At 44.8% G+C, this 27,657-nt stretch overlaps 1 protein-coding gene across 1 annotated transcript; it reads left to right on the forward strand.

Moving 5' to 3' along the window:
• Positions 1-5,739: 5,739 nt before the first annotated feature.
• Positions 5,740-27,657, forward strand: LOC309396329 (killer cell lectin-like receptor subfamily B member 1). The gene is made up of 7 exons (XM_081961374.1): positions 5,740-5,774; positions 15,303-15,416; positions 18,706-18,801; positions 20,394-20,528; positions 23,068-23,252; positions 25,213-25,310; positions 26,845-27,657. Exons 2-7 carry the CDS (start codon positions 15,323-15,325, stop codon positions 26,987-26,989), a joined length of 753 nt encoding a protein of 250 aa, XP_081817500.1. The 5' UTR covers positions 5,740-5,774; positions 15,303-15,322; the 3' UTR covers positions 26,990-27,657.

The raw sequence follows: 27,657 nt of genomic DNA on the forward strand, positions 1-27,657 counted from the left end.
CTAGGAGGACGCCCAGATTGCACGCCCACTCCACGGGGGCCAGTTGCTCACCCCCGATGGCCAGCGATGGAATACACTGGTTGAACCGGGGGGCCGGTAGCCACAGCCACTCCGTCTTGGAGGGGTTGAGTCTGAGTCTGTTGTCTCCCATCCAGACCCGTACGGCTTCCAAACACCGGGACATCATTTCGACGGCCTCGTTGGGGTGGTTCGGGGTGGAGATGTACAGCTGCGTATCATCAGCGTACAGATGGTATCCCACCCCAAAACCACGGATTATCTCACCCAACGGCTTCATATATGTGTTGAACAGGAGGGGCGAGAGGACCGACCCCTGTGGCACCCCACAGGTGAGCGGCCTCAGGGTTGACCTCTGCTCCCCTGCCAACACACATTGCATCCGGTCAGAGAGGTAGGAGCAGAACCACTGCAACACGGTGCCCCCTACCTCCAACCCCTCCAGCCGGCGCAATAGGATACCATGGTCGATGGTATCAAAAGCCGCTGAGAGATCTAATAGGACCAGGATAGAGGAACAACCCCTATCTCTGGCCCTCCAGAGATCATCCACCAACACGACCAAGGCCGTCTCTGTGCTGTGCCTGGGTCGGAAGCCGGACTGGCGCGGGTCTAGATAATCAGATTCCTCCAGGTGACGTGGGAACTGTTGAGCCACCACACTCTCTACAACCTTCGTTAAAAAGGGAAGATTGGAGACGGGACGATAATTAGCTAGCTCAGTTGGGTCCAGCGAAGGCTTCTTGAGCAAGGGCCTCACAACTGCCTCTTTCAAGACGGCTGGCAGGAACCCCTCACTGAATGACGGGTTCACTAGTCCCAGTAGCCAGCCTCGTGTGACCTCCCAGAATGCCAGTACAAGCCAGGAGGGACACGGGTCCAATAAACATGTGGTGGCTCGCAGTCGCCCACGCAACCTGTCCAAATCCTCGGTGGCAACAGAGTCAAACTCCTCCCAGAATGGTCTCTCAAGACTCACCTCGGACGTCCCCTCTGGAACACTGAGGGGGACCCATTCCCTCCGGATTTGAGCGATTTTATCCTGCAGATATTCCCCAAATTCCTCTGCCCTGCCCTGCAAAGGGGCTTCTCGCGGCCTCTGTGACAAGAGGGAGCGGGTCACCCAAAACAGGGCGGCAGGGCGGTTCTCTGTGGACGCAATAAGAGTGGCGCAATGTCGACGTTTGGCCGCTCTTAATGCCACAAGGTAAGTCCTTAAGTAGGTTCTTACCTGTGTTCGGTCAAATTCGGAACGGGAGGATCTCCATCTGCTCTCTAGGCGTCTCTTGTGGCGTTTCATCGTCCTTAGCTCCTCGTTAAACCAAGGAGCCAGGGCGGTTCGTTGCCACCGGAGAGGCCGCAGAGGCGCAACCCGGTCTAAGGCCCCGGCGGCCGCACTATTCCATGCGGCTACCAGGTCCTCCATCCGGGAGCGGGTCAGGTCTACAGGAAGTAGATAGGTCAGGCGCCTGGGGCGGAACCATCTAGAACAATCTGGTTCCACCTCCCCGCGGAGGGGGGAGCGCCAGGGAAATCGAGCCGGAGAAGTGAGTGATCTGACCATGACAGGGGCGTAATGACTAGGTCCCCTACTCCTAGATCACTCATCCACTGGTCAGAGACAAAAACAAGATCCAGTGTGTGGCCTCCCTCGTGCGTGGGGCCCTGAATTAATTGAGTCAGATCCATGGCTGTCATGGAAGCCATGAACTCCCGAACCACCTCGGATGCTTCTCCCATCGATGGCAGATTGAAATCCCCCATAACTAGAAGTTTGGGGGTCTCAACCGCCATCTCTGCGATCCGCTCGAGGAGTTCAGGCAGGGCCGCTGATGTATAGCGAGGAGCCAAGTATACAATCAGCAGGCCCAGCTGTCTCCCTGGGCCCCATCTCACGCCCAGAGACTCACACCCGGATATCTGCAGCACAGTGAACTCTCTCGGTTCCAGATTCTCCCATATAATTACCGCAACCCCACCACCCCTACCCTGGGCCCGTGGCTGGTGGAACACTCGGTAGCCTGGTGGGCACATTTCCACGAGGGGTAAACCTCCCCCGTGGCCCAACCAGGTCTCCGTTATTCCTGCGAGGTCTGGCTCCCCCTCTAAAATCAGATCGTTAATGAGGGGGGCCTTGTTGACAATGGACCTCGCATTACACAACATCAGCCTCAGGCCCTGGCTCTGTAGATCCTGGCCACCTAGAATCCGGGGGTTGGTACAAATGACCGGGTGCGTCCAACGACCACGGTCTCCCAACCGACTGCAAGTTCTTCGTCTGTCCTCGCACTCACCCCTCCCTACGACCGTTGGTATAACAAAGCCCTCTATTGGAATGTTATTTTCCCTCCTCGCCCCTACTCCACTCACTTCCCTCCTGACCACACCTGTTCGCCTGGCTCTAACCACACTCCTGGCCTGTATAACCCTCCCCCCCACCCTGGAGCCCCCTAAAACATTTTAAAAACATTTAATTAAAAAAACCCTAATTCCCCACTTCCTCCACCTCTCTGGGTTAACGAACCAGTCATCAAGGTGGGCCCTGGAAAGGGCAGGGGGCCATACCTGCGAGAGGGGGGACTCTCGCAGCTGTAACAGGTCTGACCTCAAATAAATAGTGATCTTCTGGCTGCAACATTAATTATTTTGTTTCGGATCAAGGATTGCAGGAATACACAAACAAGACGTACCAGCCGATTCTGCATATACTTATCCTTAATTTGTTCACAAGTAGAAATGCAATTGGATATATAAAGGGCTAAGCTCGTAACAGGGTGTTGTAATGCTGGCATAAGTTAGCAAGTTAATAAGTCAGGGTTCCATATGAAAGAGGGAAAACGGATGTCCATAGTCCACATCCTAGATGGAAAGGATGGTAAACCAGTCAGCGGTCTATAGATAGGAGCTAGGAAGCAGTTCGTAAAAGGCGATAGGGCAGAGATCCCAGTTAGAGTAAGTGAGTAAGCGGAGGGGGCAGATTGACAGCGAAGGGCAGGGTAAAGAAGTCAGAAAAGCTCATGCGTAGACCCTCACCCTCAGCCTCTCATCTCCTGGCCCATCTCCATGGCCCATATCCGTGCCGGCCGGCCTCAAATCTTCCTGCTGGTCTTCCAGCGGCCTCCAGCGGCCTCCGGTGCCTGGGGCCTCGCTCCACCCTCTCGCGGCTCTCGTATGGCCCTCGCCGGCTTCCCATTGATCTAAAGGCTCACCACGGCCGGGAAAATGGCGTTCGGTGTTTCTTGTCGCCACGCCGTCGCCGTCGCCGCTCAGGTCGCTGGGTTGGGCGCCATCGCCGCTTGGGTCGCTCGGGTCATCCTCGCTGTTCCCTTAGCCATTTCTCCGCTGCTCCGCCGCTCAAGCTGCCGCTCAGACCATCCCTCCGCTTCTCGGGCCTTTGCTTCTAGCTCCATCTCCGGACGGTGCGTTCTCCTCTTTCCTCTTTCCTCCTGGCTGTCTGACCACCCTGGAGGACCAACTTGACCCTAAAAAGAGCCAGGGTGGTTGCTAAATAATTTCCCGGCCCTCGGGATGGCAAAGAGGGCCGGCAGCATCCCTGCCCCGAGGAGCCCCCGTAATCAAAGGGAGCTCAGAGGCAGACCGCCATTCCCCTAGGAAGCTCCTCCTCCTCTTCGGGTTTGCCCGTAGGGTTGGTTTTTCACGCTCCAGAAGGCAAAAAATGGCCTCAAAAGAAGGCCGAATTTAGCTGGCCAGTGCGGGCATACATGTTGGCCAGCTGACAGGGCAACACCTCGCGTGCCCTGACAAATGGCTCAGCGTGCCACAGTCATGGCTCTAGGACTTTCCTTGTCACCCGTTCCTCTGATGGAGTAAAATTATCCTTCCATTTTTGTGCATACATAATTCTGGCTCCCGTTATGATATGTAAAATAAGATATTAGGTTTTTTTATCATATTTCCCCATCAATATTCCCAATAAAAATAATTCTGCTTTCATGTTGTAGTAAGGTAACAAAATAACCCAGAGAGCATGAACAGGAACGAATTAATGGATACATAGTCAGGGACTGTAGCCAGAGAAAAACACACACACGTAAACAGGAAGAGGTTACACTTGGTCACAAAGGAGATAAGATAATAGGATTAGGAAAAGGATAATGGAGTTGGGAAAACCCCGAATCTAGCAATGATTACAAGATAACATGAACACCATGACCATCTGCATAAAACAGATCTCTTTGTATAAGCACCCCGAATAACAGGAAAACATCCTCTTCAGGTTTTATGATAAGATTAACACAAGGGCAAGATACCAGACAAACGAAACCCAAAGACAAGAGAATCAATATCAGAACGATCATCCAGAATAAAGAAACTTTTATTCTCATTGAAATTTACACTGTAGCCAGGGGCAAGGAAAACTGTGTATAAGGAGAAACCAAATTGTATATGGTGCTGCAGACCCGGGAACGACAGAGCTGCTTCTCATCCTTCCCGTTCCTTTTTCGTTCAAGAAAGCTCATAACTTTCAGGTGGCTGTCTTCACGAAAGCGTCGGCGGTGACTCCCGGCTGGGAACGAACCAGGAAACCTTTGATCTTCCAACAATGTCTATTTGCTGCTTGGTTATTTCTTCGAGCCATTTTCTTAATCTATTCCAGTATTGTTTTATTTTTGGGCAGGTCCATGGATGGTGGCTTTCTATTTACAAACTTGTCAGGTAAACAAAAGGCATATTTTAAAAATAACTTACCAATAAACATATAGATTTATTCAACATCAAATCAATTTTCCTCCATTTCAAGTGTTCTTAATCACTTAATCAAAAGTCAATTTTTCCAGCGCATAGCCCACCAAGAACCAGAATTTCTGCCCCAAGCAAATACCTGCAATATTTCCCCTCAATTTATCATGTAACATAAGGCTCACCTCTATGGAACATTCAGTAGGCAAAATTCTGGTTTCATTAACTGGTTGTTCCCCCCCCCCCCATATATACTCATCTGGTTAACAAGAAAATGATGCTTTAATGGGGCTGGTGGTAGAAAAAGGAAGTTCCAATAGTTTGTTAAATGTGCCCTGAAAACAACTATAATCACTGGAAAGAAACTAGTGAATTTGCAATAATTGGAAACATCTGTAGCTTGGTGTGTGAATTTGATCCCAGAGAATATGTAATTGGGTAGGTGTTGTGTTTCTTCAATTTGGGATGGCATTACTGCAAATGTTATCTCACTGCTGAGTGTCCCTTCTATTCTTGGCTTCAAAGCACATTATTGAAAACATAGAAGAAATTGTTACAGGCCCCATAGATAAAAGGAACCAAACTAGGGAGTTTTCTGGCTCATAAATCCTTAAAGCATCCTGCCAAAAAACAACTTGGCAAAGGGGGGCTGCCATCCTTTGTGAAGTCCTAGTATGGCTGGCTGGGGAATTCTGAGAGTTAAAGTCCATAGGACTTAAAGTTGTCAAGGTTGAGAAACTGATTTATAGTACACATCTTTCCTTTGAAGCCGCCTCCCTTCACCCGCTTATTTTTTAAACCAGAAAACGAGGTTTTTAAACGAGGCAGAACAAGACACTGTCGAAAAGGAGGAGGCTGTGTGTGATGCACAAAACACGGGAAATGGGGACGGCTCTCCACGCCTTTTTTAATCTCTGCCCGCCGTTAAGTCCTGGCATTTCAGCCTTACTCTAACGTCTTAAGAGGAAGGAAGCTGAGCGGATGCGCGTTGGATTCTTCGCCGGCTGGCCTGAAGGTTAAAGAACATTGAGGTTGGCTGAGCTGGAGCTCCCCAGGTATTTCGCGATTGGGGGGGGGATGCTTTGCGCCCTTGGGTCTTTCGTAGGGCAGGTGCTTTGGCCCCGTTGAGCAAACTTTCTCGGTCTTTGGGACGGGGAAGGGGGGAGGGCGGAATCCGAGGATAGTTGCGCCTTTGCAACTTCGGGAAAGTGGAAACGATTCTGCGCGTGCTTTCTAATAAGCCATCCAGGTTAAGCGTTTCTCTGTGGGTCCAGCGGGATTTCAGCGGATAAGATTGCTAAAACGGGCCGTATGCTATTCATTTAAAAACTGGCTTTGCAACACGTTTCGCGCGTCCGTCCAAGATGCGTGTCGGCGTACTTCTTTAGGGATTCGGGAGGTTAGGATAAACGGTGGATAGTGGAGATAGTCGGCGACGTGATTTTTTTTTAAAAAAATGAGGTTTTTGGTGCATAGAGAAAAATTACATAGACATTGCGATCTCCGTTATAGATTCCCTCCCCCCCCCCTGCTGAAATTATTAAGATTTAAGAAAGGAACCTGAACTTAATTTTTTGCAAGTCATTCAGGGGACCTGTTTCTCTTGCGTGCAACAATATAGATTTTTGCATGGATTGTGCCTTGGAGTGATGCCAGAGAAGACTTCTACAAAAAAAAAAAAGCCTGGTTCCTCCTACTGCTTGTTGCTGTAGGGAAAGTTAAAAAAAAAGCCAGAATGTTCCTAAGCAGAGCACTGTTACTCAGACTGTGCTTTTATCCGTATTATATATCTTGATGGGGTTGTCACAAAGAAGAGAGGGGAGGGTTAACCTATTCTCCAAAGGACCTGAAGGCCGGATAAGAAAAAAATGAATGGAAACTAATCAAGGAGAGAAGCAACTTAGAATTAAGGAGAAATTTCCTGACAGAACAATTAATCAATCAGTGGAACAATTTGCCTCCAGAACTTGTGAGTGCTCCAACACTGGAAGTTTTTAAAAAGAGATCGGACAACCTTTGGTCTGAAATGGTATAGAGCAGTGATGGCTAACCTTTTTGGTGCCGAGTGCCCCAAGCACGTGTGCGAAACCTCATGCATGCTCGTGTGTCCCCTGTGCATGTGCCACCCCTCACCCATTTTTGGCTTCCAGGATAGTACAGGAGGCTTTCCAGGCCCAAAATGCGTGTGAATCCCCAAAGTGCAATGAAAGCATCCCCTGTGCATGTGCCCTGCCTCCCCGTGCATGCGTGTGTCCCTCGCATGTGCCCTGCTCCCCGCACATGTGCGGCAGAGACCCAAAGACCACCCGGCCGGCAGGAGGCACGAGCACATCCGCGGTGGAGTTGGACTGAGGTGGCGGTTGCCATGCCCACAGAGAGGGCTTTGTGTGCCACCTGTGGCATGTGTGCCATAGGTTCACCATCACGGGTATGGGGTTTTCCTGCCTCAGCAGGAAGTTGGACTAGAAGACCTCTGAGGTCCCTTCCAACTCCGTCATTCTGTTACCCTATTTCCCTAAAGCGCAATCCTTTGGAAAATGGGAATCGGTATTACCGTCCTCCATCTCATTCGGAGGAAAACCCTATTCCTGTATAATAATTTTTCCACAAGGGTACCTGGAGTCCTGGAAATACATCATACTAAAACATGGTTAGAGAATATTTTCTGGAGAATTGTAGCACCCGTGGCCAATTGTAAATGCAGGTGGGCTTTCGAGTGCCCAAAAATTGGTCAAACAACCATGCGGGTATGGTGGGTATGACAGCCATAATTGTAAACGAAATGATCATAACCCAAGGATGACTTATACACACTGTGCATACACTCCAGGCATCCTTTACTTATCCCTCCAAGAAATGCCTCACCTTTTTGCCAGGACAGATGCCCAGAATTACTTACAGTAAGATGGCTGGCATATAAATAAATGCATATATATAAATTAATATTTGATATATTTAATATTTAAATGTTTATTGATAAATAGCAGGACTTGAGGGAATAGCATTGCTGGAACAGGCCCTTTATTACTGGTACTAGTTTAAAAAATAGCCTTTCAGTCAGGGTGGATTTGATTTAAATAAAGTTGATTTAAATCACGATTTAAATCATGATTTAAATCCCTAGTGAAAAGGCTTGATTTAAATCGATTTCACTTAAATTATAATTTTTAAAGAGCAACTGTCATCTCTGTCCCACAGCTGCTCCTCTGACCTGCCGTTGACTCACCAACAGTCCCAATATTGCAGAATATACAGCCTCAAGCCACATAACTAAGCTCCATTTCATGCTGAATAAACTAAATTATTAACGTATCTTAAGTTAAAAAACTATATGTAAATGGATTTTTACCCCAAAAGCGTTTTATTAAAATAAATTTGATAAAAATAAAAAATCTGATTTAAAAAAAGTATTTTTAAAAAAACCCATAGATTTTTATCTACCCTGCTTTTAGCTTGTCTGGATATCTGAGGTTGTTGATTTTTCTCCTGGCAATCGTAATTTCGGCTTGTGATTGATTGGATGAAACCTGGTCCAGTAGCCGTAACTGTGAGAGGGATCTTGGAGACCTAGGGGACAATATCTTATATATGAGCCGGCAGTGTGCAGCAGCTGCCAAAAAAGCCAACACAGTCCTAGGCTGCATCAACAGAGGGATAGAATCAAGATCACGTGAAGTGTTAATACCACTTTATAATGCCTTGGTAAGACCACACTTGGAATACTGCATTCAGTTCTGGTCGCCACGATGTAGAAAAGATGTGGAGACTCTAGAAAGAGTGCAGAGAAGAGCAACAAAGATGATTTGGGGACTGGAGACTAAAACATATAAAGAATGATTGCATGGATTGGGTATGTCCAGTTTGATGAAAAGAAGGATTAGGGATGACATAATAGCAATGTTCCAATATCTAAGGGAGTGACACAAAGAAGAGGGAGTCGAGCTATTCTCCAAAGCACCTAAGGGCAGGACAAGAAGCAATGGATGGAAACTAATCAAGGAGAGAACCAACCTAGATCTAAGGAGAAATTTCGTAACAGTTAGAACAATTAATCAGTGGGTGCTCCACTGCAGGCTTTTAAAAAGAGCCTGGGTAACCATTTATCTGAGACGGTAAAAGGTCTCCTTCTTGAGCAGGGGGTTGGACTTAGAAGACCTCCAAGGTTGATTCCAATTCTGTTTTATTCTGATTACATGTATTTCGCATGATGTACTCTACATATAAGTCAAATGAGCAGAGTGACAATCTACAGCCTTGCCATATCGCTTTCCCTATTTTGATCCAATCTGGTGTTTCATGTCCAGTTCTAACTAATGTACCATCACCCGCGTAGAGGTTTCTCAGGAGACAGATAAGATGGCATTCCCATCTCTTTAAGAACTTGCTACTGTTTATTGTGATCCACACAATCAAAGGTTTTAGAAACAGAAATAGATGCTTTTTTTTTTTCTGGAACTCCTTTGCTTTCTTCATAATCCAGAAAATGTTGGCAATTTGATCTCTAGTTCTTTTGCCTGGTGGAAACCCAGAGTGTACTTCTGGTAGTTCTCAGTTCATACTGTATGCTGCTGAATTTTGTAGGATTTTGAGCATAACCGTTGCCAGCGTGTGAAATCCGTGCAATTGTAGTTTGAACATTCTTTGGCATTGCCCTTGTTTGGGATTGGAATGTCAATTGACCTTTTCCAATCCTGTGGCCATTGTTGATTTTAGCCTATGCTTCCTAAGGCCCACTTGACTTTGCTCTCTAGGATGTCTGTCTCAAGGACACACCATCAGGATTACCATGGTTATAAATATCTTTCTTGCATAGTTCTGTATATTCTTGCCACCTCTTCTTGATCTCTTCTGCTTCGGTTAGCTCCCTACCATTTTTGTTCTTTATCATGCCCATCTTTGAATTCCCTTAATATCTCCAATTTTCTTGGAAAATCTCTAGTCTTTCCCATCCTATTGTTTCCTCTATTTCTTTGCAATAATGTTCTTTATATCATCATTTCCTTTGATCACCAGGCATAGCCACAGCTGAGTGCCTTTGGCTCAGCCACTTTATTCTTTGACAATGCAGCAAGTGAGTTGTTGGAGGTTGCTTAAAAGCTGATGAGTCATTGTACTGTGCGGAACTGGCCCCAGAGCAAAGACCCAGGCTGAAGTTGGGATCCAAAAGTCAAGGCAAATGTGGACAAAGGTAGGGCTGCCTTCAAATTCAAGGCCCTTGTTAAGGAAAGGAACTATTGTGGTTAATTTCAATTGTTGTGTAACTAAGCCTTCATGTAGGCAGCTTTTTGTAATATGCAAAGAATCTCCCCATGCTCCACTAATGATTGATCCAAGGCTAGCCTACAGGTAGTCTTTCACTTATGACCATCATTGAGTGAGTTTTGCCCCATTTTACGACTTTTCTTGTCATGTTTGTTGACTGAATCACCACAGTTGTTAAATTAGTAACACCATGGTTAACTGAATCTGGTTTCCCCATTGTCTTTGCTTGTCAGAAGGTCGCAAAAGGGGGTCACAGGACCCTGAGACACTGCAACCGTCATAAATATGAGTCAGTTGTCAAGCATCTGAATATAAAGCTCGTGACCATGGGGGATGCTGCAACATGTGAAAAATGGCCATAAGTCACTTTTTTCAAAGTTTGAACGGTCACTAAATGAACCATTGTAAGTTGAGGACCTAATTATAGTCTACCTAATTAATTAATGTATACCTAATTAAAGTTCCTTCCATTTTTGAGGTAGGAAACATATCCTAAACTCACCTCCTTCACAGGATAAAACTGCAAACAAATCTTCCACCCCCCCAACCCCCCAGGTAACTAAACCCCAGCTCTGCCAATGTTCACTGTATTCATTTACCTTCTCCCCTTTCAAAAATGTGATGAGCAATTCTTCAGTATTCCCTCTTTCCTTTTTTCTTTTGAAGTTATTTTTATTTTCCCATAACCATTACATTTCTATTACGTCATTAATCTTACAGCGTGTCATCTGGGTGCAATATTTTTATTTGTAGTTGGAAGATTTGTTATTTAACAGTTACATCGTTTTAAATCTATTTTTATCTTATCGTTTTCATTTACATTTCAATTGCCTTTTAATTCAACTCCTCTCCTATAATTCTTCGTTCTTTTCCAGATTATTCAATTTTCTGTTTCTTTTTGTTTATATTCATTTTCTATCCAGTGATAAAAGCATTCCCATATCTTATAATACTCTGATTCTTCCTTCTCTTTAATTGCCAATGTTAATCTGTTCATTTCTGCTCAGTCTAATATAAATTTAATTATAAATTGTGATTTCAGACCCAGTAGAATCACGTCATCTACAGAAACCATATGGTGTCGTTCAAGCTTACCTAACTTTTGAATCTAAACCAAGTTTTCAAATTAAGTTGTTGCTGTTGCAAAGTCATGTCTGACCCATTGCGACCCCATGGACAATGTTCCTCCAGGCCTTCCTGTCCTCTACCATCCTCTAGAGTCCATTTAAGCTCACGCCGACTGCGTCGGTGACTCCATCCAGCCACCTCATCCTCTGTCGTCCCCTTCTTCTTTTGCCCTCAGTCGTTCCCAGCATTAGGCTCTTCTCCAGTGAGTCCTTCCTTCTCATTAGGTGGCCAAAGTACTTGAGTTTCATCTTCAGGATCTGGCCTTCTAAAGAGCAGTCAGGGTTGATCTCCTCTAGGACTGACCTGTTTGATTGCCTTGCAGTCCAAGCGACTCACAGGAGACTTCTACAGCAGCATAGTTCAAAGGCCTCCATTCTTTGGCGCTCAGCCTTTCTTATGGTCCAACCTTCACAGCCATACATTTCAACTGGGGAAACCATAGCCTTGACTATACGCACTTTTGTTGGCAGGATGATATCTCTGCTTTTTAGTATGCTGTCTAGATTTGCCCTATCTTTCCTCCCCAGGAGCAAGTGTCTTTTAATTTCTTGGCTGCAGTCCCCATCTGTGATTAAATTAAGTATGTCTGGCATTAGTTTGGGATTTCCACTAGCATTAGTTTGGCATTTGCTCATTTACTAGCCAAGTTCAAAAACATTGGAGAGCTCCTAGCAGCCTGGCACTCTTCCCTTCCCCATCACCTCAGGGCTTCTCGGCCTCATAATTGGATTAGCTGAGCGCTCCATTCATAAAACAGTTGCGTGCTGCTCAGGTTTCTGCCTCTAGCAAACATGTTCACTTTTGCAGCCAATTTTGGCTGCAAAAGAAGCCGGAGGCCAAGCAACATAATCCACATGCCTCAAGCCCTCCTTACCTAATGGTGACAGTCACAGCAGGCAATTCCGTCCACAGAACAGGAAAGGAAGGCATGGAAATCCATACACCTGGGACATCCGAAGAAGCCCTGTGAGGAGATGCCGCTGACGAAGTGCAGGAAATCCCCCCCCCCACTGCAGATCGTCCTTTCAAAGAGGAGTTTCACACAAACGCTGCCGTCTCTTCATCCTGGTGAAACTCCTCTTTGAAAGGACGATCTGCAGGTGTGTGTGTGTGTGTGTGTGTGTGTGTGTGTGGATATTTCCTACACTTCAGCAGGAAATCTCGCAGGGCTTCTTCCGATGTCCCAGATGTATGGATTTCCATGCCTACGGGAAGTTGCTTCTCACCTGCATATTCAAATTGAAGGCTCGGAATGGGGCGTTTTTGTGAATGGCTTGAAAGTGGGGAGGGGGATTTTCATGCCTCTCGCCCCGTTCTAAAGTTCAGCATAGACTGATAACAGGATAAGAGGCAAAATCTCCCCATTTTCAAGCGGTTTGCAAAAAAGCCCCATTCCAAGCCTTCAGCATATTCCAGGATTGCAATATCTCAGAATGGACCGTTTTTGCAAACCGCTTGAAAATGGGGAGGGGGGATTTTCAGAGAGCACCAAAGACCCCTCATTTCAACCCTGACCTATAAGTATTATTTATATACATTCACTATATTATATATTTTATGTTTGACCCAAGACAATTCCTCTTCACTTAATATGGCCCGGGCATGGATGGGTAGGCAGAGCCAGCTCAAAGCCATTCACTGGGCGCAGCTGACTCTAGACTTCTGGGTTGGGACAGAACAAGTCGCACCGGTTAACTTGACTTGGGGACAATTTGGTGCCCCACAAGCTCCTCACCTCCCCAAATTGCTGGCAGCCAAGTGCGTGTCTATGCATACACACTGTAAATCCAGATTTGGGGACTTATCCACAGAGGAAGGAGGGGGCCTTCTCCCAAAGCCCAGGCATGATTGGCAGTTTGCCAGCTCAGATGTCGGCAAGTCTCCCATGATTATAATGGTTGGTGTGTGTGTGCGCGCGCGCGCGCACAGCATACAGCATGCCCAAGGAGACATTCCTCTCCAAATCTCAGACATTGTTGTGTTTCCCTGTCTGGTGTCCCCTTCCAGCAAAGCAGGAGGCAGAGGACAAGGGAGGCAGGGAGGAGAAAGTCTGCAGGAAGCAATTTCTTTTGAGCCCAACTTTTGCCTTGACAGATCTCTTGTGAGTAAGATGAGGATCTGCATAAGGGAGGCTGGCCCTTCTCCAAAGAGAATTCCTGTTTCCAATCCTGTTGGAGCAGCCTTCCCTCATACAGTTCCCCCGCCATCCCGTCCTCCTCTCCAGAAATCTGTCAAGGCAGAAGTTGGACTCTGAGGAAACTGCTTCCTGCAAACTTTCTCCTTAGCGCTTCCACAGGTAGCAGCTTCATCTTGCTCCTCCTGTGGGCAGCAGAATGCCCAGCCCAGCCCTTGAGCTCCTTAGGCACAGGAACCCCGCAGCCCAGCCACCCTTAGCTCCTCCTCGAGACGGCTGCTGTTGTGCTCGCTTTCCTTGGCCAGGTTGCTCATGGTGGGTGTGCGCGAGATGGGGGTGGAACAGTGAGGAGCACGGCTACAGGAGTGGGGCGAGGAGCAGATAAACGGCGAGGCGGCCGGCTTCAGCCTCGCGCGGCGTGCGGGGCGACCGACGGCGTGCGGGGGGGACGGGGACGGAGGGCGGGGCGAGTGGTGAGGTGACCAGCTTCTGCCGCGCGCGGTCTCTGTGTATGTGTGTGGAGCGGTGAGGAGTACGGGTTCTGAAGTTGGGCGAGGGGCAGGTAAACGGCGGGGTGGCCGGCTTCAGGCGCGCCGGCAGGGGGGGGGGCGAGCGGTGAGGTGGTCAGCTTCTGCCGCGCGCGGTCTGTGCGTATGTGTGTGGAGCGGTGAGGAGCATGAGTTCTGAAGTTGGGCGAGGGGCAGGTAAACGGCGGGATGGCCGGCTTCAGGCGCACCGGCAGGGGGGGGGGGGCGAGCGGTGAGGTGCTCAGCTTCTGCCGCGCGCGGTCTGTGCGTATGTGTGTGGAGCGGTGAGGAGTACGGGTTCTGAAGTTGGGCGAGGGGCAGGTAAACGGCGGGGTGGCCGGCTTCAGGCGCACCGGCAGGGGGGGGGGCGAGCGGTGAGGTGCTCAGCTTCTGCCGCGCGCGGTCTGTGCGTATGTGTGTGGAGCGGTGAGGAGTACGGGTTCTGAAGTTGGGCGAGGGGCAGGTAAACGGCGGGGTGGCCGGCTTCAGGCGCACCGGCGGGGGGGGGGCGAGCGGTGAGGTGCTCAGCTTCTGCCGCGCGCGGTCTGTGCGTATGTGTGTGGAGCGGTGAGGAGTACGGGTTCTGAAGTTGGGCGAGGGGCAGGTAAACGGCGGGATGGCCGGCTTCAGGTGCGCGTGCAGGGGCGGGGCAAGCGGTGAGGTGAGGTGATCAGCTTTTGCCGCGCGCGGTCTGTGTGTATGTGTGTGGAGCGGCGAAGAGCTCGTCTTCTGGAATTGGGTGTGGTCGGAGGGTGGTGGGTGGGGCGGCAGCCAAGCAAACGGCGAGGCGCCGGGCTTCTGGAATGGTGCGTGTGTTGCGTTAAGTGCAGCTGGCTTCCTCGTTGACTTTGCTTGTCATAAATTCAGACTCTGGATAGTGCCCATGGGGTTTTCTGGCTAAGAATACTGGAGTGGGTTGCCAGTGGACTGTTTCGTCAGAACTCTCGGGTGGCCCCGCAAAGTGCCTAGAAGCAACTTAGAATGAAGGAGAAATTTCCTGACAGAACAATTAATCAATAGCACAAAATCTCCAAAAATGGTCAGTGCTCTATCTCTGGAAGTTTTCAATAAGAAATTGGACAACCATTTGTCTGAAATGGGATAGTGTTTCCTACCTGTTCAGGGGGTTGGACTAGAACACCACCAAGGTCCCTTCCAACTCTGTTAATCTGCTATGCCTGCCTTGCCTCATAGTTTCAATCAGCTGCACAGACCCCTTCACCACCACAAGGCAGTGATGCATGAAGGGGTCTTAGCTTTTCAAGATAGACAAGTCAGATTCTCGATTCAATTCAACCCTTTTGACAGAAAGTGGAAAACAGAATGTTGATTTTTATTCCTCTGTTTAAAAGTTGACCAATTTATTCATGGCACTAAAAGCTTTGCATGACAAATTATTTTATGCTGCACGCTTCTTAAAAGGCTGCGTCCTCTATCTAAAAAGAGGTTCCTTGAAATTTGTAGCGGTTTGCCATCTGCTGTAAGCTTCTTGATCTTCCTTCTGCTGATAGCCCTGTTGTTTGTAATTCCAGGTCATACAAACCCAGGAACAATGGCAGGCGGTAATCGTGATGAACAGGCCCATCCTAGCAACGGATATGATCGTCCCAGGAAAGGATACAATCGTGTACAGAAAGAAGAAACAGGTAATAATAATAACATCAAACTCTGGAAGCCAATCTCCCAAAATGAAGGATTGAAGTGTTCAAGCCTCAGAAATGTCCACACAGAGAAATCCAAAATACGGTTTCCAGTTGGATTTCCAAAAAATTCCTGCTAAATGCTATCATATATCCTTTTTTATTGGCTTTCAAAATGTAAAATACAAAGAAAATATAAAAAGTAGTTGAGAAAATATCTAAGAAGAGAGGGAGGGAAAAGAAAAGAAATAGTGTAGAGAGGGAGGGAAAAGAAAAGAAATATAGTGTAAAGGGGGGAAAGGGAAAAAAAGGCATCAACTTCCGACTCTCTTTAACACAGTAAAAGATAATACAACCACAACTTTTGCTTTTACACAAAAGTATGTACAAGCCATTTCTATAACAAGCCTAACTAGTTAACAAATTCAAAGTTTCATTTTTTTTCATTGCAAAATCCAGAAGCAATTTCAGAATAGAAACAAGGTTTTATATTTATTTATTTATTTATATTTGGTGCTTCTAGACCGCCCCCTCTCCCAAAAGGGACTCGGGGCGGTGTACAGTCCATAAAGAATATCACAAAATACAATAAAAAATTAAATTAAATATGTACAGTTTGGAGGAGGTTAAAATGCAATTAAAAGAACTGTACAAAGCTAAATAAATATAATTTTTTAAAATCCCTAAAACAAACACAACAGATTAAAAAACCCTAAGATAACCAGATAATAATACATTTGCCAGGAGGGACAGTTGTAATTATGCCAGGTTAGATATATTCTCTTTGGAGAAAAGAATCAATCTGACCATCTTTGCTTCTCTTTGCTGTGCAGAGTAATATGTTAACTCATTAATCTTTATCATAATTTATATTAAGAAAATCCTCTGTATTATTTCATTTTTTTAACCCTAAAGGGAGAAAACATTTTTTTTAGTTTTGATATTTTACTAACTTTTAAAAGTACTCAAGAATTATATATAAAGGAGAAAAAAAGATGACCCTTCATTTTAAACCCCAAACCCAATACATTACAGCTTCCATTCAATTATATACATATATCATACCAATTAACTCCAATTATCCCACTGAATTTGAATGTCTCCAAGTTTATCCTTCTGGAATGGATCTTTTTCTTCTCTTATTTTCAGATTTACTCAATTTTACAAACTTGGGAATTATTCAGCATTATGTAAAAAGACAGAGGACATACATTTACAAGCTCATTTTATACATACAAAACTAACTTGAAGCTTTCTATATGTGTGTGTGTGTGTGTGTGTGTGTGTGTGTGTGTGTGTGTATGTATTTGTGTTACAACCCCTGGTATGCCCAAATATGGGAGGGAGCTCACTACTCCCTCTTTCTGTCATTCCGCTCATTACAGAAGACCATCCAGGCAGAAAACCATATTTTTATTTTTAATGTTATTTATCAGCACAAATACAACATTATATATGTTACAACCCCTGGTATGCCTATATATGTAATTGTGTTACAACCCCTGGTATGGCTAGCTGATGAGAGCTAATTAGCTTGAAATAGATCTATACTAGTCTCCCTTTATTTATTTATCAGTACAAATACAACACACACACACACACACACACACACACACACACACATATATACACACACACACACACACACACATGCATAACTTGTAAAAGTCCTTCCTAACTAATTAAGTCATTAAATTTAAATTCAAAGCCCAAACTTTGATTATATGATCATGTATTGTGTGTGTAAGATTGTAAGTGGAGGATTACGTGTGTAGTCTCAGTTTACACTCCTTTAAATAAAGGAATAGCAGAACCTGAAGGGATAACATTGCAGAAAAGGGCTATGCATTACTAGTTAAAAAATGGGCTTGGTCACAATTTTCACACATTGGTCAAAGAGTGAAAGAGTTGGAATACATCTTCACTTGTAGCACTAGCAAAAGCTTCAGCCATTGCAGTGGATATTCATTGTATTAGTACTGTGTTTCCCTGAAAATAAGACAGGGTCTTATTTGGGTCCCAAAATAAGCATTGGCCTTATTTTTGTGTCTGTGTCTGTGTCTTATTCTCCCTCCCCCCTTGTATTCTTCTGCTTCCTTGTGGTACACTAGCACCTCCACTATGAGGCAGGGGAGGATGGATCACCGACGTACCTGAGGACCCCCACCGCCAGGCCACCCATGCTCCGACACCTGCCTCATCTCACCTTGCAGCTGCGGCACCATCATATCACTCAGCCTCCTGCTCCATGCGACCATGAGCAATTAGAAGAAGTGGGCCGGTGGCCATGTGGGCTCCTGCTGGACACGGTTGTTGGTGCTGCTGCTGCAAGGCAGGTGTCACAGCGTGGATGGCCTGGCTATGGGGTCCTGAGAGAAGCCGATGCGGAATGCTTGGGGTAGCTCCACCACCACCCCACCTCACCTTGTTCCCACAGCACCATGAGCAACCAGACAGAACGGGCGGCCGGGCAACTGTACAGGCTCCTAAGTAGGGATTATTTTGGGGTGGGTGGGTGTCGGGCTTGTATTAGGTGCACACATAGAAAGCGTGCTAGGTCTTATTTTCTGGATAGGTCTTATTTTCAGGGCAAAGGGTAGAAACTACTTCTCCCAGTTTTCCTTTAAATATTAACAGGTGACATGCATAGTAGTTAATAGTAATAATATATGTTCTACTATTTTATCTCTAAGGGTCTAAGAAGAGGATTTTAGGAGAATGGACAAGCCGAATAGAGGAGACAGCATATGAGTAACTGAAGTGAATGAAAAAGAAATGAAAAGTGTTGACGTATAGAGAAAAATTACACAGAAATTATGGTCTCCTACCTGGGTCTCTGCTATAGTTTTTTTCTGCTGAATTTATAACTTGGGAAAGGAATCTGAATCTAATTTTTTATAAGTCATTTAGACACATGTTTTTGTGTGTTGTGCATCGATTGATGTTTGTGGGTGTTGCTAAATGGAAAGCTTTTCAATCACTCATTCTACCCTTTGCATTCTCTGTTAGGCTTTCATCCTTCTTAGCTTTTGAAGACCAGCCAAGATCAACAGATTCTCAAATGAATTCAATCCTTTTAACAGAATGTAGATAATGGAATGTTGATTTTCCCTCCTTCTCTAATAAAAAGTTGCCCAATTTATTAACGGCCATAAAAAAACTTTGCATGACAAATTATTTTCGGCTGTACACTTTTTAAAAGGCTGTGTCTTATATCTAAAAATTAGCAGTAATTATCCATCTTCTGTAAGCTTCTTGGCTTTCCTTCTTGTGACAGCCGCATTTCTAATTCCAGGTCCTACAATTTTAGAAATGCGGAATATGAATGAGGAGCAAAAGCAGCAGGACACTTCTCCCAATGGAAATGCAGTAGGACAAGAGGAAAAACCAGGTAGTAATAACAATAACGAGATCTGGAAGCCATTCACCCAAATGAGGGGTTGAATTGTCCAAGCTATGTCTACGGAGCAATGCAAAACGCATACCCTGCCCCCGATTGCATTTTGAAGAACTGCTGAATGTTAATCTTTCACGAGACAGAGAGCAGGCATTCAGAGTCTGTTGCAGCAGACAGCCTTAAAATAAATGCAATGAAATAAAGAAGCAAATGGGACTACAGAGAGAGGGATTAGTCCTAGTAAGTGGTAACAAGTAATTGACATAAAATATATAGTAAGTGATAGGATGAGAGAGCGGGAAGTCAGCTTTGAACATAGACGAATATAGATTTTTAGTATGGATCTGCCTGGGTGTGTTCCTTGTCCGAGATGCTGTAGAACGGAGAAGAGGAAAAATGGATTTGTTCCACGGACCATTTCTAGTTTATCTCAAGCAATTAAATGTCTTAATTTTATCCCCTCCTTTGTGAAGACTTTGTCTAGTTTCTCTGCAGTACCATCAATTTATTCATTTGTTTGTTTTATCCATCAATCCATTCATTTATTCATTCCATTTCTACAGCCATTGTATTCAACCAAGTGACTCTAGGTGGCTTACAATTCTAAAATTATAGAATGATTAAAATAATTAAAAATAATAAAACACTAAAACATCCAGAAAATTAATAGAAACAGCAGCAAGATAATTAATCAACTAACACTAAAACCAAGGAAAGGGGCCCTTACCAGTGGTGAAATTCAATTTTTGTTACTACCGGTTCTGTGGGCGTGGCTTGGTGGGCGTGGCAGGGGAAGGATACTGCAAAATCCCCATTCCCTCCCCTCTCGGGGGCTAGGCAGAGGAGGTATTTGCTGGTTCTCCAAACTATTCAAAATTTCCGCTACTGGTTCTCCAGAACCTGTCAGAATCTGCCCGAATTTCACCCTTGGCCCTTACCCCATTCAGAGCTCCAGGCCCAGGAACCTAGCCATCTTTTTAACGCCTTGTGAAAAGCCAGCAGGGTTGAGGCCATTCTAATCTCCAAGGGAGAATAGCCCACAAGGCAGGAGCTGCAATAGAGAAAGCCCACTTTCTAGTTCCTGCCAGTCAACACTCTTCGGCTGATGGGATCTGCTGCAGGCCCAATTCTGCTTCACCGGACCCAATTTTGTTTCATATTTCAATCCTCTTTTAACTGAACCAGATGAAATTCAATATAGTCTGGAAGATCACCTTTATTTACAAGAAGGCCTCCAGATCCATGATGGACATCAGGGAGATCCTGCAAGTCTTCTTAGAAAGGGGAGGAAGAAAGGATAAAGATAAGATAAAATTCAATAAGATAAGATGATAAGATGGCAAGAACTCCTAAGCAGTTTTATTTGCTCAGTTAGAAACATGGTAGTTCAATTTATTTTCAGCAGAATCAGATTGACATTTTGGTGCAAGATTGACTTTGGAAATTAAAAGGCAAAAAGCAAGAACATCTTAGCAACTTAGAAATGTGTATACTATTTTATTTAGGGAGTTCTGCTTCAGATTTCTTTCTACCTTTGATGTAGCAGGTAGGGCTGATGAATTTTGTTTCTCTTCTTTTTTTGTCAGCTTGCTCTAAATACAGTAAGGCAATCATTGGATTTCTCGTTGTCATTGCCGTCCTCCAGACCATCATTCTTATCCTCGTTGCCCCTCGCCTGTCATGCACCATGGAAAAGCAAAAGATCCAGGCAGTTCAAACCGGTATAAAAATTTACTGCAATCTTAAGCTGTCTACAAGAATCTGAACCACTAATGGCCAAAGCAAATTGACGGTTGATAAGAGTCAAAGGCGTTCAAGGGGGCCTGGGCTTAGATCTCTTGTGGGTGCGAAGGGACTCAAGACTGAGTATGTGTTTGACCCCCTCCCTCGGGCTCAGCCTGGTCATCTATCTCCTACATCTCATTTATTACCAGGGTAAAGAATACAGACCTTAATCCTGTTCCTGTGAAAAGCTTCTCCATGAGTTCATGAAGCTGAATGACCTCTGCAGATGGGTTAGAAACATAGAATTTGCCTTGCTTTTTAGTCACTGCAATTTACTTCATCTGGTCTAAAAAAACTTCAGTTCCTTTGGAAAAAGTCTCAGGGTTTGGTTAAAAGTATCACTGAATCTTTTGTGAGATTAATCCAGAGTAAGATTAATCCAGAGTGAGATAGCCAGAAGGGGAAAAAAAATACTCATTTGGCAGTAGTGAGAAGAGCAGAAATAATGGCTTAAATGGCTTAGCAGGAAAATAAATTATAAATAGAAAATATTTGAGTCTTTTTTTGCCAGGTGACCATAATAATAAAGGCAAATGGAGGCACTTTGAATTGATAGCATCCAAGAGGGGTGTTAAATGCCGCTTTCCATTCATCTCCCTCCTTAATTCTGATGTGGTAGTAAGCCTCCCTTAAATCCAGCTTTGAAAAAATTCTTCCTTTCGCGAGGTGTGCTAGCATGTCCTTCATGAGCAGGAGTGGATACATGTTCTCCACACTGACCGAATTCAGATTCCTAAAGTCCACCCAGAGATGTTTAGAGCCATCTTTTTTCTCTCTAAAGAACATTGGTGCTGCAATTTTTGGCCAGGCTGGCTCAATGAAACCCCTTGCTAGGTTTTTCTCAATGAATGTCCTCAGTTTTCTCAATGAATGTCCTCAGTCCTAGGGGAGACATGATAGCAGTGTTCCAATATCTCAGGGGTTGCCACAAAGAAGAGGGAGTCAAACTATTTTCCAAGGCACCTGAGGGTAGAACAAGAAGCAATGGGTGGAAACTAATCAAGGAGAGAAGCAACTTAGAACTGAGGAGAAACTTCCTGATAGTTAGAACAATTAATCAGTGGAATAGCTTGCCTCCAGAAGTTGTGAATGCCCCAACACTGGAAGTCTTTAAGAAGATGTTGGATAGCTATTTGTCTGAAACAATATAGGGTTTCCTGCCTAGGCAGGGGTTGGACTAGAAGACCTCCAAGGTCCCTTCCAACTCTACTATTGTATTGTATTGTATTGTATTGTATTGTATTGTATTGTATTGTATTGTATTGTATTGTATAAGTTCTTCCAGCTCCAGGAAACCAGTTGTAAAATATCAGTTGTCACAGGGACTGCCAATAAATTGACTCCAAGGCCCCCCTCCTCCCAGTTGAACGGCAGAATCACTTTTAGGGAATCTGACAGGGTCTTAGCTTTTCAAGATAGCCAACTCAGATTCTCTATTCAACTCAACCCTTTTGACAGAAAGTGGAAAACAGAATGTTGATTTTTATTCGTCTGTTTAAAAGTTGCCCAATTTATTCATGGCCCTAAAAGCTTTGCATGACAAATTATTTTGTGCTGCACGCTTCTTAAAAGGCTGTGTCCTATATCTAAAAAGAGGTTCCTTGAAATTTGTAGCAGTTTGCCATCTGCTGTAAGCATCTTGACCTTCCTTCTGTTGATAGCCCCGTTGTTTGCAATTCCAGGTCATACAAACCCAGGAACAATGGCAGGCGGTAATCGTGATGAGCAGACTTGCCGCTGTTTGTGATCCGCACAATCAAAGGCTTTAGAAGCAGAAGTAGAAGTTTTTTTTCTGGAACTCCCTTGCTTTCTCCATAATCCAGCAAATGTTGGCAATTTGATCTTTAGGTCTTTTGCCTGTTTGAAAACCAGCTTGTATTTCTGGTAGTTCTCAGTTCACATACTGCTTAAGCCTAGCTTATAGAATTTTGAGAATAACCTTTTCCAGCCTGTGAAATCAGTGCAATTGTAGAGTAGTTTGAACATTTTTTTGACATTGCCCTTGTTTGGGATTGGAATGCCAACCAACCTCTTCCAATCCTGTGGCCATTGTTGATTTTTCCAAATTGGGTGGCAAATCCTTCCAAATCTCAAAAAATAAAATAAGCAAAAATGCATTTATTTATTTAGTGATTTCCTGCCAAAAGCAATAATTGTGAAAAAGATGGACCAAATGTCTAATAGGTTGACCAAATGAGTGGAAAATCTCACAAAGAGATTCATGGCTGAATAAATGGATTTACATGTGGTTTCTTGGATTCAAACCCACCATGCAAATCACTGCTCAGTCCACAATCTCTATTAATCTGAGGATCATAGAATGGAAGTTGTCACAACAACTAGAACATGGGTCTCCTTATCCTGACTGGATTTTGTTTGGAATCAGTAACAGGTTCTGATTTAGCAGGATGGTCCCACCCTACTTAAAAGACTGGACAAGGTAGTTTCTATTCTTTCCACCTCTTTTTGTTCTAGGAACACCAGTGCCATTAAACTGCCCAAAGAATGCCATAAAATATCTACCTTCATGTACATCTTACTGGATTGGATATCAAGGACACTGCTACAAAGCGTCAGAAGAGGAAAAAAAATGGTTTGAAAGCCAGAGTGCCTGTAATTTGCATAATGCTTCCCTGGCCAAAATTACAGAGGAGGAAATGGTGAGTACAGGTAATCCTCGGGTTACGAGCGTTCCCTTAACGAACGTTCAAAGTTACGTGATAAGCGCCCCCTGGTGTTTGCAAACAAGTCCCAAAACTACGAATCTTGCAGCACCATGGCAATTCACCCTTAGGAACAACCCTAGAGGCTGTGCATCATTTGTCCTGCATGTTGCTGGCTGAAATGGAACTTCTGATGTGCAAATCCATCTCTCAAAAGTCCCATTCGGGCATCCAGAGCCCTTGCCTGGTATGTTGCCGCCGAAATGGAGGGCCAAACAGAGAGTGGAGGGCTGCATCCGCCCTCCAGAAACTCCATTTCAGTCTGCAACGGAATGGGGGAGGCCCACGGAGGGCCAAATGGAGTGTCGGAGACCTGCATCCACCCCCCGGAAGCTCCATTTCGGCCTGCAACAGCCCGGGGGAGGCTGCAAAGGCCCAAACAGAACAGGGCACACGTGGCTGGAGAGGAGACTGCTTGCTAGATCCTCACAAGGTAAGTGACCCGGCATGGCAGGTTGGGCGGGGAGAAGCAATTGTGGGGAGCATGAGGTATTTCAGTGGGTAGGGAAGACCTTGGGTGGTCTTAGGCAGGTGGCCTGTTCCCTCTGTAGACCCCTCATGGGCTTCCCCACCTTGAAATACCTCATGTGCACTTAATGAGCCTCACATTCGATTAGCGAATATGTGGGCGAAAGGAGGGAGTGATCCTGTTCAAGGTATGAGATTCACTCCCATGAATTGTTGGGTTACGAATGGAGTGGACAGGCTCCATTACATTCATAACTTGGGGACTACCTGTAACATAACTGGTTTTGCCCAGAATCAGTTCCTAGAAATAATGTTGCATCCTTGATGGTGCATGCTCTTTTACAATGTGAAAAAGGTTAAAGGATTTTCTCCTAACTAGTCAAAATAAAATCTCTAAAATGTTCCAGGTTACAAAGAATGCTGGTTTCACAAAACAAATTGTTGACACAGAAAATTCAAAATTCAAAAATATTGCTCTAAACCTCATTAAAATAAGTCAGTCATCTGCTTGTTTCATTTTTTCCTGCATATCTCAGAGGCAGTTATAGTGTTCTGACCCAGCCTTAGCAGAAGCAAGAAACAGACTCCTTGTCACGAAAAACCCCTCTGTATTTACCTCTTGTGAATTAATTGCATTCACCCACTGAAACTTCCAGGCAATAGTCCTTCAAGGAGTAAACAGCAGACCTTAACAGTTCCGTGTGATAATTGCAAGGCTGTGAGCTCCCAGCCGAAAGGCTGCAAATTAAGTGTTGGCACGAAACACAATGAGCAAAATCTTCAGAAATACGAACTGTTGTCTCCTACGACAACCACTCCCCTTTCCTTATATTTATTCCCCAGCCAGGGAGGGACCATTCAGTGTCCAAGTGTGCTTTACTTCCTGAGTTGACCCTTTGTCCTCCGTTGTTCACCTCCCCTAACAGCTCTGCGCATACGTGCATCTGGAACAGGCACCAGCCATTCATCCCCCTTCCTCATATCAGCCTCCAAAGGCAGCTGCCTCTCCGGTGGCTGGGAAATGTCAGATGGCCCTGGCTGTATCTCTGCTTCTGGTGCAGAGCATCCATCAGAGCCTTCCCCAGACTCCAGAACTGGCCCAAGTTCCTCCTCAACTTCCTGACCGTCCGAGTCTGCTGCCAGCTCTGCCACAACAGATAAAATCAGGAAGCCAATAATAAAACCGTAGACATTGCCAAGATCCATTGTAAGAAAAATCAGGTTTTTTTTTTAACCTTCTACAAAAAGTTTAAAAATTACTTCAAAAAAGTTAACAAGGGTCTCCCGTTTTGCCTCTCAATAAAGGAACTACTAGCTGTGTTTTATTAGGGTTCAAAAGACCGTTTTAGTTTTTTCAGGCTATATGTCAGTTCAGAAATTCAACTGAGAATCTGACAATGCAACGTTCTAACGTGTACCATTTTTAAAGGGTATTATGAAGATGTTCACAAGAGAACACGGCTTTTGGATCGGCCTCAAGAGGGAACCAGATCAACCCTGGAAGTGGCTAGATGGAGAAAATGCAACGTGAGTCTTCCTCTTTCCCTTTCAGTTGGCAGGAGCTGAAAGTAAAATGCCTCCACTGAGGCAGTCTGTAATTCTGTAGGAACAATGGAAATATGGAACAAATAGGAAAGGCACAGCAATAGATTTCCCATCATCCTGCAGTTCTACCACATTAATTCAATTTGCCCTGGGTCATAATAGCTATATTGTCCGCTCTCCAGTAACATTTTCCAGCCAAATGTTCCCTTAAATGATGTCTCTACTCATTCAGGCTTCAACCAAGGCAATTATGGGAATTAGTTACATTGATTCTGTAGGAATTTGGTGTATTTTCAGCACATTAGGGTAGGCAGGCAAAGTGCCAGGTTGGTACATTTGTTAAAGTGAAGTAAGAGTTAACAAAATAATTTTGTAGGCCACTCAGAATCACCTGTGTGTGAGTTGGGCAGCTATACAAATTTGTCTAAGAAATGCAATCAGAATTGAGGAAGGGTCTTGGATGAGAAGTGAAACGTCTTCAAGGAAGAAACGAAGGAAAGTCCAGTTGCCTTTGAAAAAGCATCTTTAGGGCAGCCATGACCTGCATGACTGAGAATCTGCATGACTGAGAATCTGTCCTGCCCCATACATCCCTGCGACCAATCCGCTCTCACAGAGAGGGACTCCTCCGGGTGCCGTCCACTAAGCAATGCCAGAGGGCGGCGCCCAGGAGTAGGGCCTTCTCTGTGATGGGCCCAGCCCTCTGGAATGACCTCCCCCCAGATATTAGGACAACGACTGATCTCTGCTCCTTCCGTACTAAACTCAAGACCCACCTGTTCCAACTAGCCGGCCTGGCTTAATTAGAACTCTCTAACCTCCCTGGCAATTTTAAACTAAATTTAAATCTTTTGGGTATTTTAATTGTTTTTAATTGTTGTAATTTTACTGTTATTTATCTTAATTTTATTTCTATTTGAATTGTTAAATGTTGATGTATTTACCTCCTCCATGCCACACGCCTATTTATTTGATTGTACGTCGCCCCGAGTCCCTTCGTGGAATGGGTGCGACTGATAAATTGAATAAATAAATAAATAAAATAAATAAATAAATCTCTGTAGAGACTGAATTTAATTTACACAGGAGATAAAACTGGGAAAGAAGCTGTAAGGAACGGCACATAGTATCCCGGTCCTGTCCTAATGGCCACAAGTCAATCTGTGGGATAGACTACCTCCTGAATAACTTTGAGAGCTGCTATTAGATAGTAGATAGTAATATCTACTATCTATTTTACTATACACTATAGTATCTGTTATCTACTACAGCAGATAGTAAGCTGCCTTGGAGTTTCCCAGCGTGGTGCCTTCTGATTAGGTTGCTTTCCAACTTCTGTTATTCTCAGTCATTGTGTCCAAGGGTAGGAAATATGGTAGCTATAGTCCAAGTCCAGCATTTCTAGAGGGTGCCAAGCCAGACAAGGCTCAGCTAGATGAACTGCAAATTCAGGAGCCCTTTGGTAACGGCTATGTGGGAGATTATCTCCACCGCCTAATTTCTGCTTCTATTACAGGATGAAAATCCTGGGAGATGGAGGCGATTGTGCGTTTTTGGACAGCGATGTCACAGCCATGTCAATGAGATGCAGCACCAAGCACTACTACATATGCAAAAAAGAAATGCTCCTAAGAGATCCTGAAAGAAAACTGGAAGTTTAGGTAGTCCTTGACTTATAACAGTTCATTTAGTGACCATTCAGAGTTACAACAGCACTGAAAAAAGTTAGCTACGACCATTTTTCACACTTATAGTGATTGCAAAAAATATATTTATATGCAGTTGACATCATTAATTTATAATTCCTTCCCCATAGTTTCTGCCATTTATTTAATTCTATCATGTGACCAAAAGTTTTCGCCCATGCTATCATTGTTTCTTTTACTTGTTCCTTTTCTAACTTTATACCCAATAAGTAATTCTACAATTTCTTTATCAATCTTTCTTCTGTTCCTGTTAATATTTTATCTAATTCTGTTAGCTCTTTATAAAACCCATGTAATTTAACATCTTTCTCATATCTAGACTGTATCTGCACTTGTGAGTACCATCTTAATACAATACAATACAATAATAAAATACAATACAATAGCAGAGTTGGAAGGGACCTTGGAGGTGGTATAGTCCAATCCCCTGCCTAGGCAGGAACCCCTATACCAGTGATGGTGAACCTATGGCGCGCTTGCCACAGGTGGCTTGCGGAGCCATTTGTCAGGGCACGCGAGGCACTGCCCTGTCAGCTGGCCAGAGCGCATGTGCGTGCTGGCCAGCTGAGTTCACCCTTTTTTAAAGCCATTTTCTGCCCTCCCCAGGCTCCAGAGCCTTTATA

The sequence above is a fragment of the Natrix helvetica genome (assembly GCF_964273705.1).
Source record: "Natrix helvetica genome assembly, chromosome: 1".
Lineage (NCBI taxonomy): Eukaryota > Metazoa > Chordata > Lepidosauria > Squamata > Natricidae > Natrix > Natrix helvetica.

What these genes read in the sequence shown, in the direction of transcription:
- LOC309396329 (XM_081961374.1), top strand. Translation starts at nt 15,323, where the DNA reads ATGGCAGGCGGTAATCGTGATGAACAGGCCCATCCTAGCAACGGATAT. An exon ending in AAATTACAGAGGAGGAAATG is followed by an intron (nt 23,253 to 25,212) that starts GTGAGTACAGGT and finishes CCATTTTTAAAG; the next exon opens with GGTATTATGAAGATGTTCAC. An exon ending in CTAGATGGAGAAAATGCAAC is followed by an intron (nt 25,311 to 26,844) that starts GTGAGTCTTCCT and finishes CTTCTATTACAG; the next exon opens with GATGAAAATCCTGGGAGATG.